Source organism: Anolis sagrei, chromosome 2 (assembly GCF_037176765.1).
Source record: "Anolis sagrei isolate rAnoSag1 chromosome 2, rAnoSag1.mat, whole genome shotgun sequence".
Lineage (NCBI taxonomy): Eukaryota > Metazoa > Chordata > Lepidosauria > Squamata > Dactyloidae > Anolis > Anolis sagrei.
The window spans coordinates 148035969-148048767 of record NC_090022.1 but is presented as its reverse complement, the minus strand read 5'-3'; the positions used below and the strand labels follow the sequence as shown (position 1 = coordinate 148048767).

At 42.4% G+C, this 12799-nt stretch overlaps 1 protein-coding gene across 3 annotated transcripts in view; it reads left to right on the top strand.

Moving 5' to 3' along the window:
• Positions 1 to 12799, top strand: part of OLFM2 (olfactomedin 2) — a 275804-nt gene that overhangs the window by 247041 nt on the left and 15964 nt on the right. For all 3 annotated transcript variants that reach the window (XM_060763838.2, XM_060763837.2, XM_060763836.2), the window contains exon 4: positions 3273 to 3492. In XM_060763838.2, the coding sequence (XP_060619821.2) occupies positions 3273 to 3492 (220 nt within the window). The remainder of the gene's footprint in view (positions 1 to 3272; positions 3493 to 12799) is intronic.

The following is a 12799-nucleotide window of genomic DNA, read 5'->3' as shown; positions in this document are numbered from 1 at the left end:
AGATGCATCCTAAATTTTGTTGTAATATTTCTGTTCTCGGGGGAGTTTTCTCATTCCAAAAATTCTATTCAGCCACGGCGGATCTTATTTCAATAGCTCTGTCTTCAAGTAAGGTATGACATTATGCTGGCCTTTTCATTTCTTTGTCATTTTACCAGTTTTCTGCATCCTTTAGGAAAGGCTGTGAGAGTCAAACTGGGCTTTGTTCAACCATAGAATTGCTTTCTGAAAATGCATACCAGATTTCATGTTAATGTCTCAGTCTTCAAGGCAGCAGTGGAATCTCTCTTGTAAATACTCTGAAGCTGAGAAAGGCTAATAGCACACCCCTTAACCATCCTGGCTTTGCAGGGACACTCCCAATGAATCCCCTGTCATCGTATTTTTCACTGCTTTTTAAATGTCTCTTTTTCTCTCCCCCCTTTTGCTTTTTCCTTTCTATTCAAACTTACTTTAGTTGCTTCAAACTGAGCTCAAAGTGCAAAAGTGCCTTGCACTCATTTAATTTAGGGAGGAGTGGTAGATGGAGGCAAAAGCAAACTTTAGCAGCCCAGTTTCTCATTAATAATTGTCTGACAATCTTAGCTTCACCCAGATGTGGTATAGTCATTTATGTTCTGATTTTCATCAGTAAAATGTCAGAGGATATGAAATAGACAAATTACACTCTGCCTTACGTATCTCTCCCTATGAAACAGTCAGAGTGTTAAGATCCATCGGGGAGGCTCTGCTTTCAATGCCACCCCCTTTACAAGCACAACTAATGGGGACGAGAGACAGGGCCTTCTCAGTGGTGGCCCCTTGGCTATAGAACTCCCGCCCCAATGATAATAGATTGGTCCCCTCCCTCTTGCTCTTTAGGAAAAAAAGTTAAATCCTAGCTGTGAAACCAGGTGTTCAGGGAATAGGGCAATAGTGCTATACAGAACAGACATGAATTCAGCAACATAAAACATGACCACGAGTTTAGGATTATGTTTTTAACTGTTTTAACAGTTTTATTGTATTTATATGTTTATTTGTATATTGTTTTAATATGATGTTTTATACATTGTGCTGTTATGTGGTACTGAAGTGGCCAAATTGTAAGCCACTTTGAGTCCCCTTTGGGGTGAGAAGAGCAGGGTATAAGTATAGTAAAGAAATATAAATAAATAAATAAATAAATAATTCTGATTTCTGTTGTTTGAGTCACTGTAAATTAGCACTGATAGTTTTTACTCACTTTGTTTTGTCTTCTTCTCTTCTCTCCTCTTTTTGTGTGTGTTCTAAATTACTATCCTACTCACACCTTGCAGAGAGAAAGAAAAATTCAAAGAGTCTCTGATTATTATTTGTTTTTAATGTTGTCATAATGCAAGGGGCTCCATCAAGACCTCTAAACTTTCCTAGATAACCACAAGTGATTTCTCATGTCAGCATCATCAGGTGGTTTTCTAACTTTTGCATTGTTCTAAAGGAGTACAATGCGGCTCCTAAGGCTTAGTTACTGCAAGTAAGAGCTTTAAAGGACAACATGATGGTAACTTTCATACCACCCTTTTGGTCCATCAATTGCTGGTGTGTGATCCCTGAGAATATCTCTAAAATAAATTTGGCCTTCAAGTTGAAATATGTCCCCCATTCCTTGAAAGCTAAGTTTTTAAGTGCCTTCTTGGTAGATGTCCCTAGACTTTGGAATTCCATCCTTTAGAAAACCAGAATGACTTGTGCCTTGTTATCTTCGGTAGGCAAAGATTTTGTTTATTCAAATAGGCTTTTAAAATAGCAGGCTTTTAAAGAAAGAGCTATAAGAAGCTTTTGTGTTGTTTTAAACTGTACTGCTATTCTCTCTTTACATTGGGTTTTAAATTATTTTAATATTTTTTATATTTTTAATATATTATAATCTATTGGATTTGTCATTTATTTGATTTGGGATGAGTCCCAAACCTGGGAAAAGGCAATGAATAAACAAAGTCTGGCATTCTTTTTGTGATTGACATCGACATAAGTGGACTTAAAAATGCAGGAAAGAGAACTGGGCACTTACGACATCACAGTGCTTGTTGGGTTGCTATGGGAGAGACCAATATTCTTTAGGTCCCAAATAGTATTTGTGCCTATTGTGAAGCAGAGTTCTCTGTTTGGTGCCCAGTTATGCATCTTTGCAATTAACTGGCAGGATTTCACTGGGCCTCTGCTACTAAGATATGGATATGTGAAGTTATGCCCCACTGGCTGTGATTAGGAATGTTGGCCAAAATTAATGGGATGAAGTTCAACATTGGATATGAATCTTTCTAAGTGGACATCTAGAATTTTAGCAGTTTGCAATGTCTGTATTCAGTAAAAGGCTGCCTTGACATTACTATGAAAGCGAGTCAGCAAAGTGACTATTGCACTCTTCAACAATTGTACATTGGAACACAAGCAAATTGATGGTTTCACATCTGGTCTGTTGGGACCAATGTGCAATGAGGAATCTTGTGCATTAGGACCACTGCCTAAGGCAGTGGTTCTCAATCTGTGGGTCCCCAGATGTTTTGGCCTACCAGAAATCATAATAGCTGGTAAACTGGCTGGGATTTCTGGGAGTTGTAGACCAAAACACCTGAGGACTCACAGGTTGAGAACCACTGTCCTAAGGGAAGCGGATGGCCCTCCAGGGGTTGAAGACTGCTGATTTGTATTAGTAGATCCCAGTATGCATCAAGAGACCAACTAGAGAGCATCGATGCAGATTGAAATAACCTGATACTCTTTGGAACACTCTTGTTGATATTCCGATTTGAATCTCCATTAGGAGGGTTCTGGAACTAATTAACTTGTCAATGTTGTTGTGCGTCTTCAAGTTATTTCCAACCTTCAGCAACCTTGAAGCAAAACTATAATGGAGTTTTCTTGGCAAAATTGGTCAAAAGTGTTTTGCTACTATCTTCCTCTGAAGCTGAGTGAGGCTTGCTCAAGGTTACCCAGTGGGATTCATTGCTGATCAGGGAATGGTCTCCAGAGATGTAGCAAAATATAGAAATGTAGAATATAGAATTAGGATCTAAAATAGTAATAGTAGTAGTAATAATAATATCAGCAAGAGCAATGATTTGGTGATGCTGCAGCATTTCCTTTTGTTCTCAGGAGATGTGAGCCGCACTGACTTTTTGTGCCAAGTCAGTCTGCAAATGCAAATCAACATCATCACCTCGACTCCAATAATACGAATGCTTGTGAATGACGCAGCAAGTGTTGAGGTGTTCTTACCCTTTAATGGATTTTTCTTTCCCCACTGACAGGAACTCAAGGACAAGATGACAGAACTGATGCCACTTATCCCTGTGCTGGACCAATACAAGTCAGATACCCGGACCATTGTGCAGCTCAAAGAGGAAGTGAGGAACCTTTCTGGGAACCTGCTACAAATCCAGGAGGAGATGGGTGCCTATGACTACGAGGAGCTCCAGCAGCGTGTGCTGATCTTGGAGGCTCGCTTACATGCTTGTATGCAAAAGCTAGGTGGGAAGTCCAATGGTTTCTTTTGTCCTTTCTTTCCTGGGATGTTTTCTCTTATAATTAACCTTATCCATGAGATAGTACAGTCAGCCCTCCATATTTTTACGTTTAATGTTTATTTGGATAGAATTCTGCTAGATGATCTAGAAATTCCTAGAGAGGTGTTCCTTCAGGTTAAAGAAGTAGCATTTCTAATTTTGATGTTTTTCCACTATTGTGGGATACTGTCCCCTAACCCTTGTAGAAGTGGTGAACCTCATAAATATCGGTATATGATATATTCTTGTTTGCTGCTGACTTCATGGGTTCCAGCATCTGAAAAAGCCTCCTTTACCTACACACTCATTAACAACTTTGCCAAGGTAGGAATGATCCCAGGAAAAGTAGAGGGTGTGTGTTTAGCACTGCTCATCATAGTCATGATTTGTCTCAGAGCAAGATAAGCAGTAGATTTAGCAATGGGATCAGAAATACTGGCTAGAGCAAAGAACTGAGGGAGGCTGGCATAAGGCTAGCTTAAGTGTACATATGTCATTTTTTGTTTGTTGTTTGGTTGGTTGGTTGGTTTTTTTCTCATTGTGTAAATTAGTATTTTCTTCATCCCTATGTCCCCCAGACCTTACCACAGTATTATCACTCTATAACCATTCAGTGTCTAGTGGAAAATAGGATCAGAGACTCACTTATCTATATCCCCATAATCTGATGCAAAATTATTTGTATCATTCATTGAGAGTATTAGAGGATCCTGATAGACTCCAGTGGATGATCATTTTGTTACAGTGGTATAGCCAGATGTCTCTCCAATCCCCTTTGCTCTTCCCCAGCCACTGAATGGCCCAATGAGAGTGTGGCTTCAGTAGCTGAACAGTAAGCCAAGATATAGTATATGGCCAGCTGCAGGATAGTGCTTCCCTGTGTAGAAGCACTGTGCTACTCGGTGCTGTACCTGATTCTGAACTGAGTGTTATAAACACTGCCTACTGCCACCTAGGAGCCCCCGGTGGCGCAGTGGGTTAAACCGCTGAGCTGCTGAACTTACTGACCAAAAGGTTGGTGATCCGAATCCAGGGAGCAGGGTGAGCTCCTGATGTTAGGCCCCGCTTCTGCCAACCTAGCAGTTCGAAAACATGCAAATGTGAGTAGATCAGTAGGTACCGATCCAGCGGGAAGGTAATGGCGCTCCATGCAGTCATGCTGGCCACATGACCTTAGAGGTATCTATGGACAACACCAGCTCTTCAGCTTAGAAATGGAGGTGAGCACCAAACCCCAGAGTCAGACATGACTGGACTTAATGTCAAGGGAAAACTTTTACCTTACTACTGCCACCTAAAGACACCAGATCCTGTCTAAACTTGGAAGATAAGCAGGATCAGACCTGGGTAGTATTTGGATAGAAGACTACTAACAAAATACCTGCCGATATAGGCTAAATTTCAAAGGAAGGACTTCACTAAACTACCTGAGTATTTTTGCCTAAAAAAGCCCTATTTTTTAGGCTTTTGCCATAAGAGTTGCCATAAGTACAGTCCACTTGACAACACACACCTGCAGTAAGTTTAACCTTTAGAGGCTTCACTGAAACAAGATATAAATGGATTTCCCTCCAAAAGAAAAGAAAACACACACATACACACACTGCCATACACATACCCACACACGAAAGGGTTTCTTCCTTCTGCTTCTGAAACTAGGATTAAAAAATCCCATTCTTTTGTTGAGGCATTAGAAAGGTCTGACAGCAGACGACTGTTGTTTCACAGGAAAAGAGGATAAGGATCAGTTTAGATTTATGGTTCAGAATATTGACCAGTATTTATGATCCTGTTAAAGGTCCAGTTCCCATGGTATCAAACACAGGAGGAGGGGCAGGAAAGAGTTTGAACCAGAATCTGTAAATCTGGGAAAAGCAGTTGATCTTAAGAAGATTAATCCATTTTAACAGACCACTTCCCAATGTGTATGGATTAACAATGCTCAGCCAAATTCTGTGTGGAGGACTATCTTCTAGGCATGGGCCCAACATTTGTCCCATTCGTTTCATTCATGTTTCCATTTTGTTCCGTCTATTTGGATGGCACAAAATGGAAAGGGCCCTCCTGAAACGAAAATGCAATCGATACAAAAGGCAGGCAGGCAAGCAGGCCAGCACTTCAGATGGATTGCATAGGGCCTGGCAGGACCTGCAGCTGAGTACAGAGTAAGGAGCACTCCTTACTTGGTGCTGGGCTGCAGGCAGCCCAGTGCTTTGGGTCTGCGAGCCCAGGCTGGACAGGGACTGCAGCTAGCGGCAAGTAAGGAGCTACGTGACCAGACCAGGCCCTGCCAGGTCTGGGCCTAGGCACCTTGGGCCTACCAGTGGAGTCGTCCCCCGTCCCCCCCCCCGCTATAACGAGAGCAAAAACAAAAAAACTGACCTCCCGATTTTGGGAAGCTCAGACAAAAACAGATCGCGGGCCCCACCGAAAGTCAGGACATGAAGCAGATCAAGGTAAGTCCCGAATTGCACATGACTACTATCTTCACAATGCCTGTGGCAGAGTTGGGGTGAGCAACCCCTGCTCAGTTACTATCATTGTTACAGACGACAATTCACAGGGCACTTTAAAGATTAAATGAAAAAAATGTCTTGTTATAACAAAGAGGATGGTAGGAAGAGTAAGGAAGTGATGCTGAGTTGAAAATAGAGGCCTCGGCAAATGCGATTTCTCTCGAGCCTAAATTTCATAGAATTTCAGCCTGCAATCAAGGCAAATAACAGAGTGTACCACAAACAGAGAACAAGAGTGCACCCCAGTGATAAGATGGGATAGTGAGTGTATTTAATACAGAAAAACTGAGAAGCACACAGCATGTGTCAGCCTGTTTCCTGCCAGGTCCTGTAGCTCTTCCCTGTTCCCCCTCTCCGTCTCTTGTCAGTCTAGCTACTGCTGGCAAGGCTATCTAAACTATAACTGTAGATAAATGTATTCCTTCTCCTATAAGCCTCCAGAAGAACCAGTTACTATTTTTGAAAGATTGCCGCTTCTCATTGCACTGTTGAATGTTCTAAACTATTGTTTTGGACTTCACCCCATATTAGCCAGCTTATCCAGCAAGCAAGAAGTCCAAAGCGTCTGGAAGGTCAAAGTTTGGATCACTCTTCTAAACATACATAACACACACACACATTTTAAGCCTAGAAGTGGATTTGTATGTTGAATCAATAACATTTCCAGATGCACTGGCTGCCAGTCTGCTATCTAGCAAAATTCAAAGTGTTGGTGTTAGCCTATAAAGCCCTAAACAGTCCTGGCCCAGCTTACCCATCCAAACGTATCTCCCTCTATGAGCCATCCTGGAGGTTAAGATCATCCAGGGAGAGCCTGCTCTCAATCCTATCCCCCCTCGCAAGCGTGACTAGTGGGGACAAGAGACAGAGCCTTCTCGGTGGTGGCCCCTGAAAAATGAAAAAATTGAGAAAAAACAGGGGTTTTCTATTGTCAAATGCTTTCACTGGGTTGCTATGAATTTTCCTGGCTGTGTGGCTATGTTCCAGAAGCATTCTCTCCTGATGTTTCACCTGCATCTATAGCAGGCATCCTCTGCCATAGATGTGGGTGAAACATCAGGAGAGAATGCTTCTGGAACATGGCCATACAGCTTGGAAAACATAAAGCAACCCAACAGGGTTTTTTCCCCCAATTTTTCCAAAGTTTTTTTTTCCTCAAAAAAAATGGAAAAAGTGTATAGTAACAAAAGTCTCAGAAATATTTCATTAAGATCTTTAGGTTATATAGTTTGAATGTTATATCATAGATATACTGTTTATCATTGTAAAATAACATATTCTACACACTTTTCATTTTTTCCAGAAAAAGTGACTTTGGGGCGAAAAAAGGTGGGAGGGGGTGTTTTCCCCTCAATTTTTCTGGATTTTTTTTCTGGGCTTTCCCATCTCTATATCTGATACACAGGGACTCTGGCTAAATTTTCAATTGATGTGAAGTGCAAACATATGAAGCTCAATGACTGCAATTTTCACCAGGTCCTTTAACATCCTTGGGAAGAGAAACTAATACTTCCCATTTCAATTGAGTAATTTGGACATTGAAAGAGCTGTTCAATGTGCTGAATGTATTTGGGAACCAGGACACAAAAGCTCAGAAACATCCCTTGAAATTCAGATCAAAACCCTCTGGGCAATGGACATGAAAACCGCCACTCACTAATGCCTTTGGATAATGTTGCACATTTCCTTCATATTGTCAAACACTGAATTTAAAAAATAAAATATCAAAGCTGTAACTGAGATTACAGCTTAAACAAAGAGTGCTTATTATTCATAACAAAAATTAAATTAAAACTTTATTGATTGTCAATTTAGGCTTCCTAACAGAGATTTGAAAAATATTTTTTTCTGGCTAGTTGTGGGTGGTCAAAAATTCCTGTAGGACTTCCTCATGTTATTCTCCGAGTGAACTCAGCACCTTGAAGATGACTAGGTGTTTGGACCCAAGTTGCTTATTTTAGGAGGAGAATTACCTCCCATCTCTAAATGCAAGGCATTCACTCAGGTCCTGTTATTCCCTATAGGATGCTATCAACTGACATTGGCCTATATCACTTTGGAGTGAAGCTTAACGGCCCAGATTCTTATCAGGTCATATATAAATTCTCATCTTCATAAATGTTAGCATTACAGACAAAGAGTTGGATAAAAACATTAGTTTCCTTGCACGGATGAACATTCAAACATGTGTCCCACCAACTGATGCAATCCTAGAAGGCCTATAGCACATGCTAGTGCTGTATGTTAGAACCAGATCTAAGATGGAGACAGTTTTAGAAGTGATGTCGTATGTGGAGGGATGTGACATAGGTAGTGCTTAACAGTGTGTTTATAAAGGCCAAACCCCATACTGTTCTCAGAAATCCAAATGCAACCCTGGGGGTGTCTGGAGCAAGCTCTTCCCGCTGTTAGCGGCTGGACTTTTTATTTATTAATTTTTTCAGGCATCAGCTGCCATGAGCTCTCCTGGGCTCGTGAGCTCAGCTTGGTTTGCTGCACTGCTGACACCTTGCGAATAATAATTCAGGCATTGCGTGGGCTTCACGACTATGCAGTACAAAAATAAAGATGCAGGGATGTCAGAGCATCAATGGGGTGTACTTAGAAGAGGGTCAATTCAGATGACTCACCACTCCATCAATTTCTAATTCGGCCCATGTTTAATGGCACTATTGCAAAGTTAATGAAAATGGATGGAAGAGAATTGGCGAGGCATACTGTAAGCTCATTTAGGGTTTTTAAAAAATTTATTTCTTTGATTTATAACCTGCTTTTCCCCTGAATGGGATTCAAAGCATCTTGCAGCATGAATTAAAAGAAAGCTGTTACAGCATGAAGTAAAAACAAAGTTTCAGTGTATTAAAATACATTCCATTACAACACTATTTATAAATGTAAAACAATTAAAAGACTTAAAATACACAACATACATGAAAGCAGCACACCCAGTTATATATCACTGCACTGTGGTCAGTTTTTAAAAATCAGTCCTTGGCTGCCTATGAAAACACAACAGAGAGTTCCAAAACATAGGAGCAGCCACCGAGAAGGCTCTCTCCTACATCGCCACCAACCAAGTCTGGGAGTGGGGTGGGAAGGAGAGAAAGCTCTCCTCACAAAAATTTAAAATTTGGACAGGCACATATGAGAAGATAAGGCTCCCAAATAATCTGGACCTAAGCCATATGGGTCAAAACCAGCACCTTGAATTGTCTCCAGAAATAGACTGGTAGCCAGTGAAGTTGTTTCAGTATGGGGTGTTATACACTCACTATAACAAGCTGAAGTTAATAGTCTAGCTGCAGCATGCTAAAGTTTCTAAACAATTTTTAAAGTCATCCTCTCATAGATTATAGTAATCTGACTAGGATATAATGAAGACATGTGTCAGCATGTCTACGTGGGGCTGCCCTTGAAAACGGGCCGGAAATTTCAATTGGTCCATCGGTCGTTGGCCAGGTTGTTAACTGGTGCACCTTACAGAGAGAAGTCAACCCTCCTGTTTAAGGAGCTCCACTGGCTGCCTTTCATTTTCCGGTCCCAATTCAAGGTGCAGGTGCTTACCTACAAAGCCCTAAACGGTTTGGGACCCGCCTACCTACGTGACCGCATCTCTGTGTACAAACCCACACGATCTCTTCGTTCATCTGGAGAGGCCCTGCTGACAGTCCCACTGGCATCACAAGCGCAACTGGTGGGGACGAGGGATAGGGCCTTCTCGGTGGTGGCCCCTCAACTCTGGAACTCTCTCCCTAAGGACATCAGGCAGGTCCCATCGCTAGCTATCTTTAGGAGGAGCTTGAAAACATGGTTGTTCCAGTGTGCCTTTCCAGAATAAGGAACTCCTAGCATTATCATAGAATCATAGAATCATAGAATCAAAGAGTTGGAAGAGACCTCATGGGCCATCCAGTCCAACCCCCTGCCAAGAAGCAGGAATATTGCATTCAAATCTCCCCTGACAGATGGCCATCCAGCCTCTGCTTAAAAGCTTCCAAAGAAGGAGCCTCCACCACACTCCGGGGCAGAGAGTTCCACTGCTGAACGGCTCTCACAGTCAGGAAGTTCTTCCTAATGTTCAGATGGAATCTCCTCTCTTGTAGTTTGAAGCCATTGTTCCGCGTCCTAGTCTCCAAGGAAGCAGAAAACAAGCTTGCTCCCTCCTCCCTGTGGCTTCCTCTCACATATTTATACATGGCTATCATATCTCCTCTCAGCCTTCTCTTCTTCAGGCTAAACATGCCCAGTTCCCTAAGCCGCTCCTCATAGGGCTTGTTCTCCAGACCCTTGATCATTTTAGTCGCCCTCCTCTGGACACATTCCAGCTTGTCAATATCTCTCTTGAATTGTGGTGCCCAGAATTGGACACAATATTCCAGATGTGGTCTAACCAAAACAGAATAGAGGGGTAGCATGACTTCCCTAGATCTAGACACTATGCTCCTATTGATGCAGGCCAAAATCCCATTGGCTTTTTTTGCCGCCACATCACATTGTTGGCTCATGTTTAACTTGTTGTCCACGAGGACTCCAAGATCTTTTTCACACGTACTGCTCTCGAGCCAGGCGTCACCCATTCTGTATCTTTGCATTTCATTTTTTCTGCCAAAGTGGAGTATCTTACATTTGTCACTGTTGAACTTCATTTTGTTAGTTTTGGCCCATCTCTCTAATCTGTCAAGATCGTTTTGAATTCTGCTCCTGTCCTCTGGACTATTGGCTATCCCTCCCAATTTGGTGTCGTCTGCAAACTTGATGATCATGCCTTCTAGCCCTTCATCTAAGTCATTAATAAAGATGTTGAACAGGACCGGGCCCAGGACGGAACCCTGCGGCACTCCGCTCGTCACTTCTTTCCAAGATGAAGAGGAAGCATTAGTGAGCACTCTCTGGGTTCATCCACTTAACCAATTACAGATCCACCTCACCGTAGTTTTGCCTAGCCCACATTGGACTAGTTTCCTTGCCAGAAGGTCATGGGGGACCTTGTCGAAGGCCTTACTGAAATCCAGGTACGCTACATCCACGGCATTCCCCGCATCTACCCAGCTTGTAGATCTATCGAAGAAAGAGATCAGATTAGTCTGGCATGACTTGTTTTTGATAAATCCATGTTGACTATTAGCGATGACTGCATTTGTTTCTAAGTGTTTGCAGTCTGCTTCCTTAACAATCTTTTCCAGAATCTTGCCCGGTATCGACGTGAGGCTGACCGGACGGTAGTTGTTTGGGTCGTCCTTTTTTCCCTTTTTGAAGATTGGGACCACATTGGCCCTCCTCCAATCTGCTGGAACTTCTCCCGTTCTCCAAGAACTCTCAAAGATGGTTGCCAATGGTTCCGAAATGACTTCCGCTAGTTCCTTCAATACTCTGGGGTGTAGTTGATCTGGCCCTGGGGACTTGAACTCGTTAAGAGCGGCCAGGTATTCCTGGACGACTTCTTTCCCAATTTGGGGTTGGATGTCCTCCAATCCCTCATCCACTCCATCTTGCTGAGGTTGAAGACTTTGTGAGAAGACCGAGGCAAAGAAGGCATTAAGTAGTTCTGCCTTTTCCCTGTCCCCTGTCAGCATTGCCCCATCTTCTCCTCGAAGAGGTCCTATCGCCTCCTTGTTTTTCCTTTTTCTATTGACATAAGAATAGAAGCCCTTTTTATTGTTTTTAATGTCCCTGGCAAGTCTGAGCTCGTTTTTTGCTTTAGCCTTGCGGACCTTTTCCCTACAGGTGTTGGCTATTTGTTTGAATTCTTCTTTGGTGATTTCTCCCTTTTTCCACTTCTTGTGCATGTCTCTTTTGTGTCTTAGCACAGTTAGAAGTTCTTTGGACATCCATTCTGGCTTCTTTGCACTTGTCCTATTTTTTGTCTTTGTTGGCACGGTTTGCAATTGCGCCTTGAGTATTTCACTCTTGAGAAATTCCCATCCATCCGTAACTCCCTTGTCTTTTAGTATCTCTGTCCACGGAATGCTGCTCAGCGTTTCCTTCATTTTTTGGAAATCAGCTCTCCTAAAGTCCAAAATGCGGGTTTGACTTGTCTTAGTTTCGGCCTTCTTTTGTACCTCAAATTGCAGGAGCACATGGTCACTTGCCCCTAAGGATCCTACCACTTCGACCGCATCAATCAGGTCCTCCGCATTTGTTAGGATGAGATCAAGAGTAGCCAATCCCCTTGTTGCCTCTCCTACCTTCTGGACCATGAAATTGTCTGCAAGGCAAGCGAGGAATTTGTTGGACCTTGTGCTCTTGGCCGAGTTTGTTTTCCAGCAAATATCGGGATAGTTGAAATCGCCCATGACTACTACATCTCTTCTCTGTGCCTGTTTGGTCAACTGTTGGCAGAAGACTTCATCAAGTTCTTCCTCCTGGCTTGGGGGTCTGTAGTAGACGCCTACAACGACATCTTTTTGAGTCCCAGTTCCCTTGATTCTTATCCAGATGATTTCAAGCTGGTTTCCCAGATTGCTGTCTTGAATCTCTTCTGTAGCATAAGAGTTTTTGACATATAAGGCTACTCCGCCTCCTCTCCCCTTTGTTCGGTTTCTGTGAAAGAGGTTATACCCCTCGATATTTACATTCCAGCGATAGGAGTCATCCCACCAGGTTTCAGTGATCCCTATGATATCATATTTGTGGTGTTGTGCTAAAAGTTGGAGTTCGTCTTGTTTATTTCCCATGCTCTGTGCGTTAGTGTAAAGACATGTGAGCCCCTGAGATCTTCCCTTGAGCTGTTTAATTGGGATTATTGTGCTTTTGGTA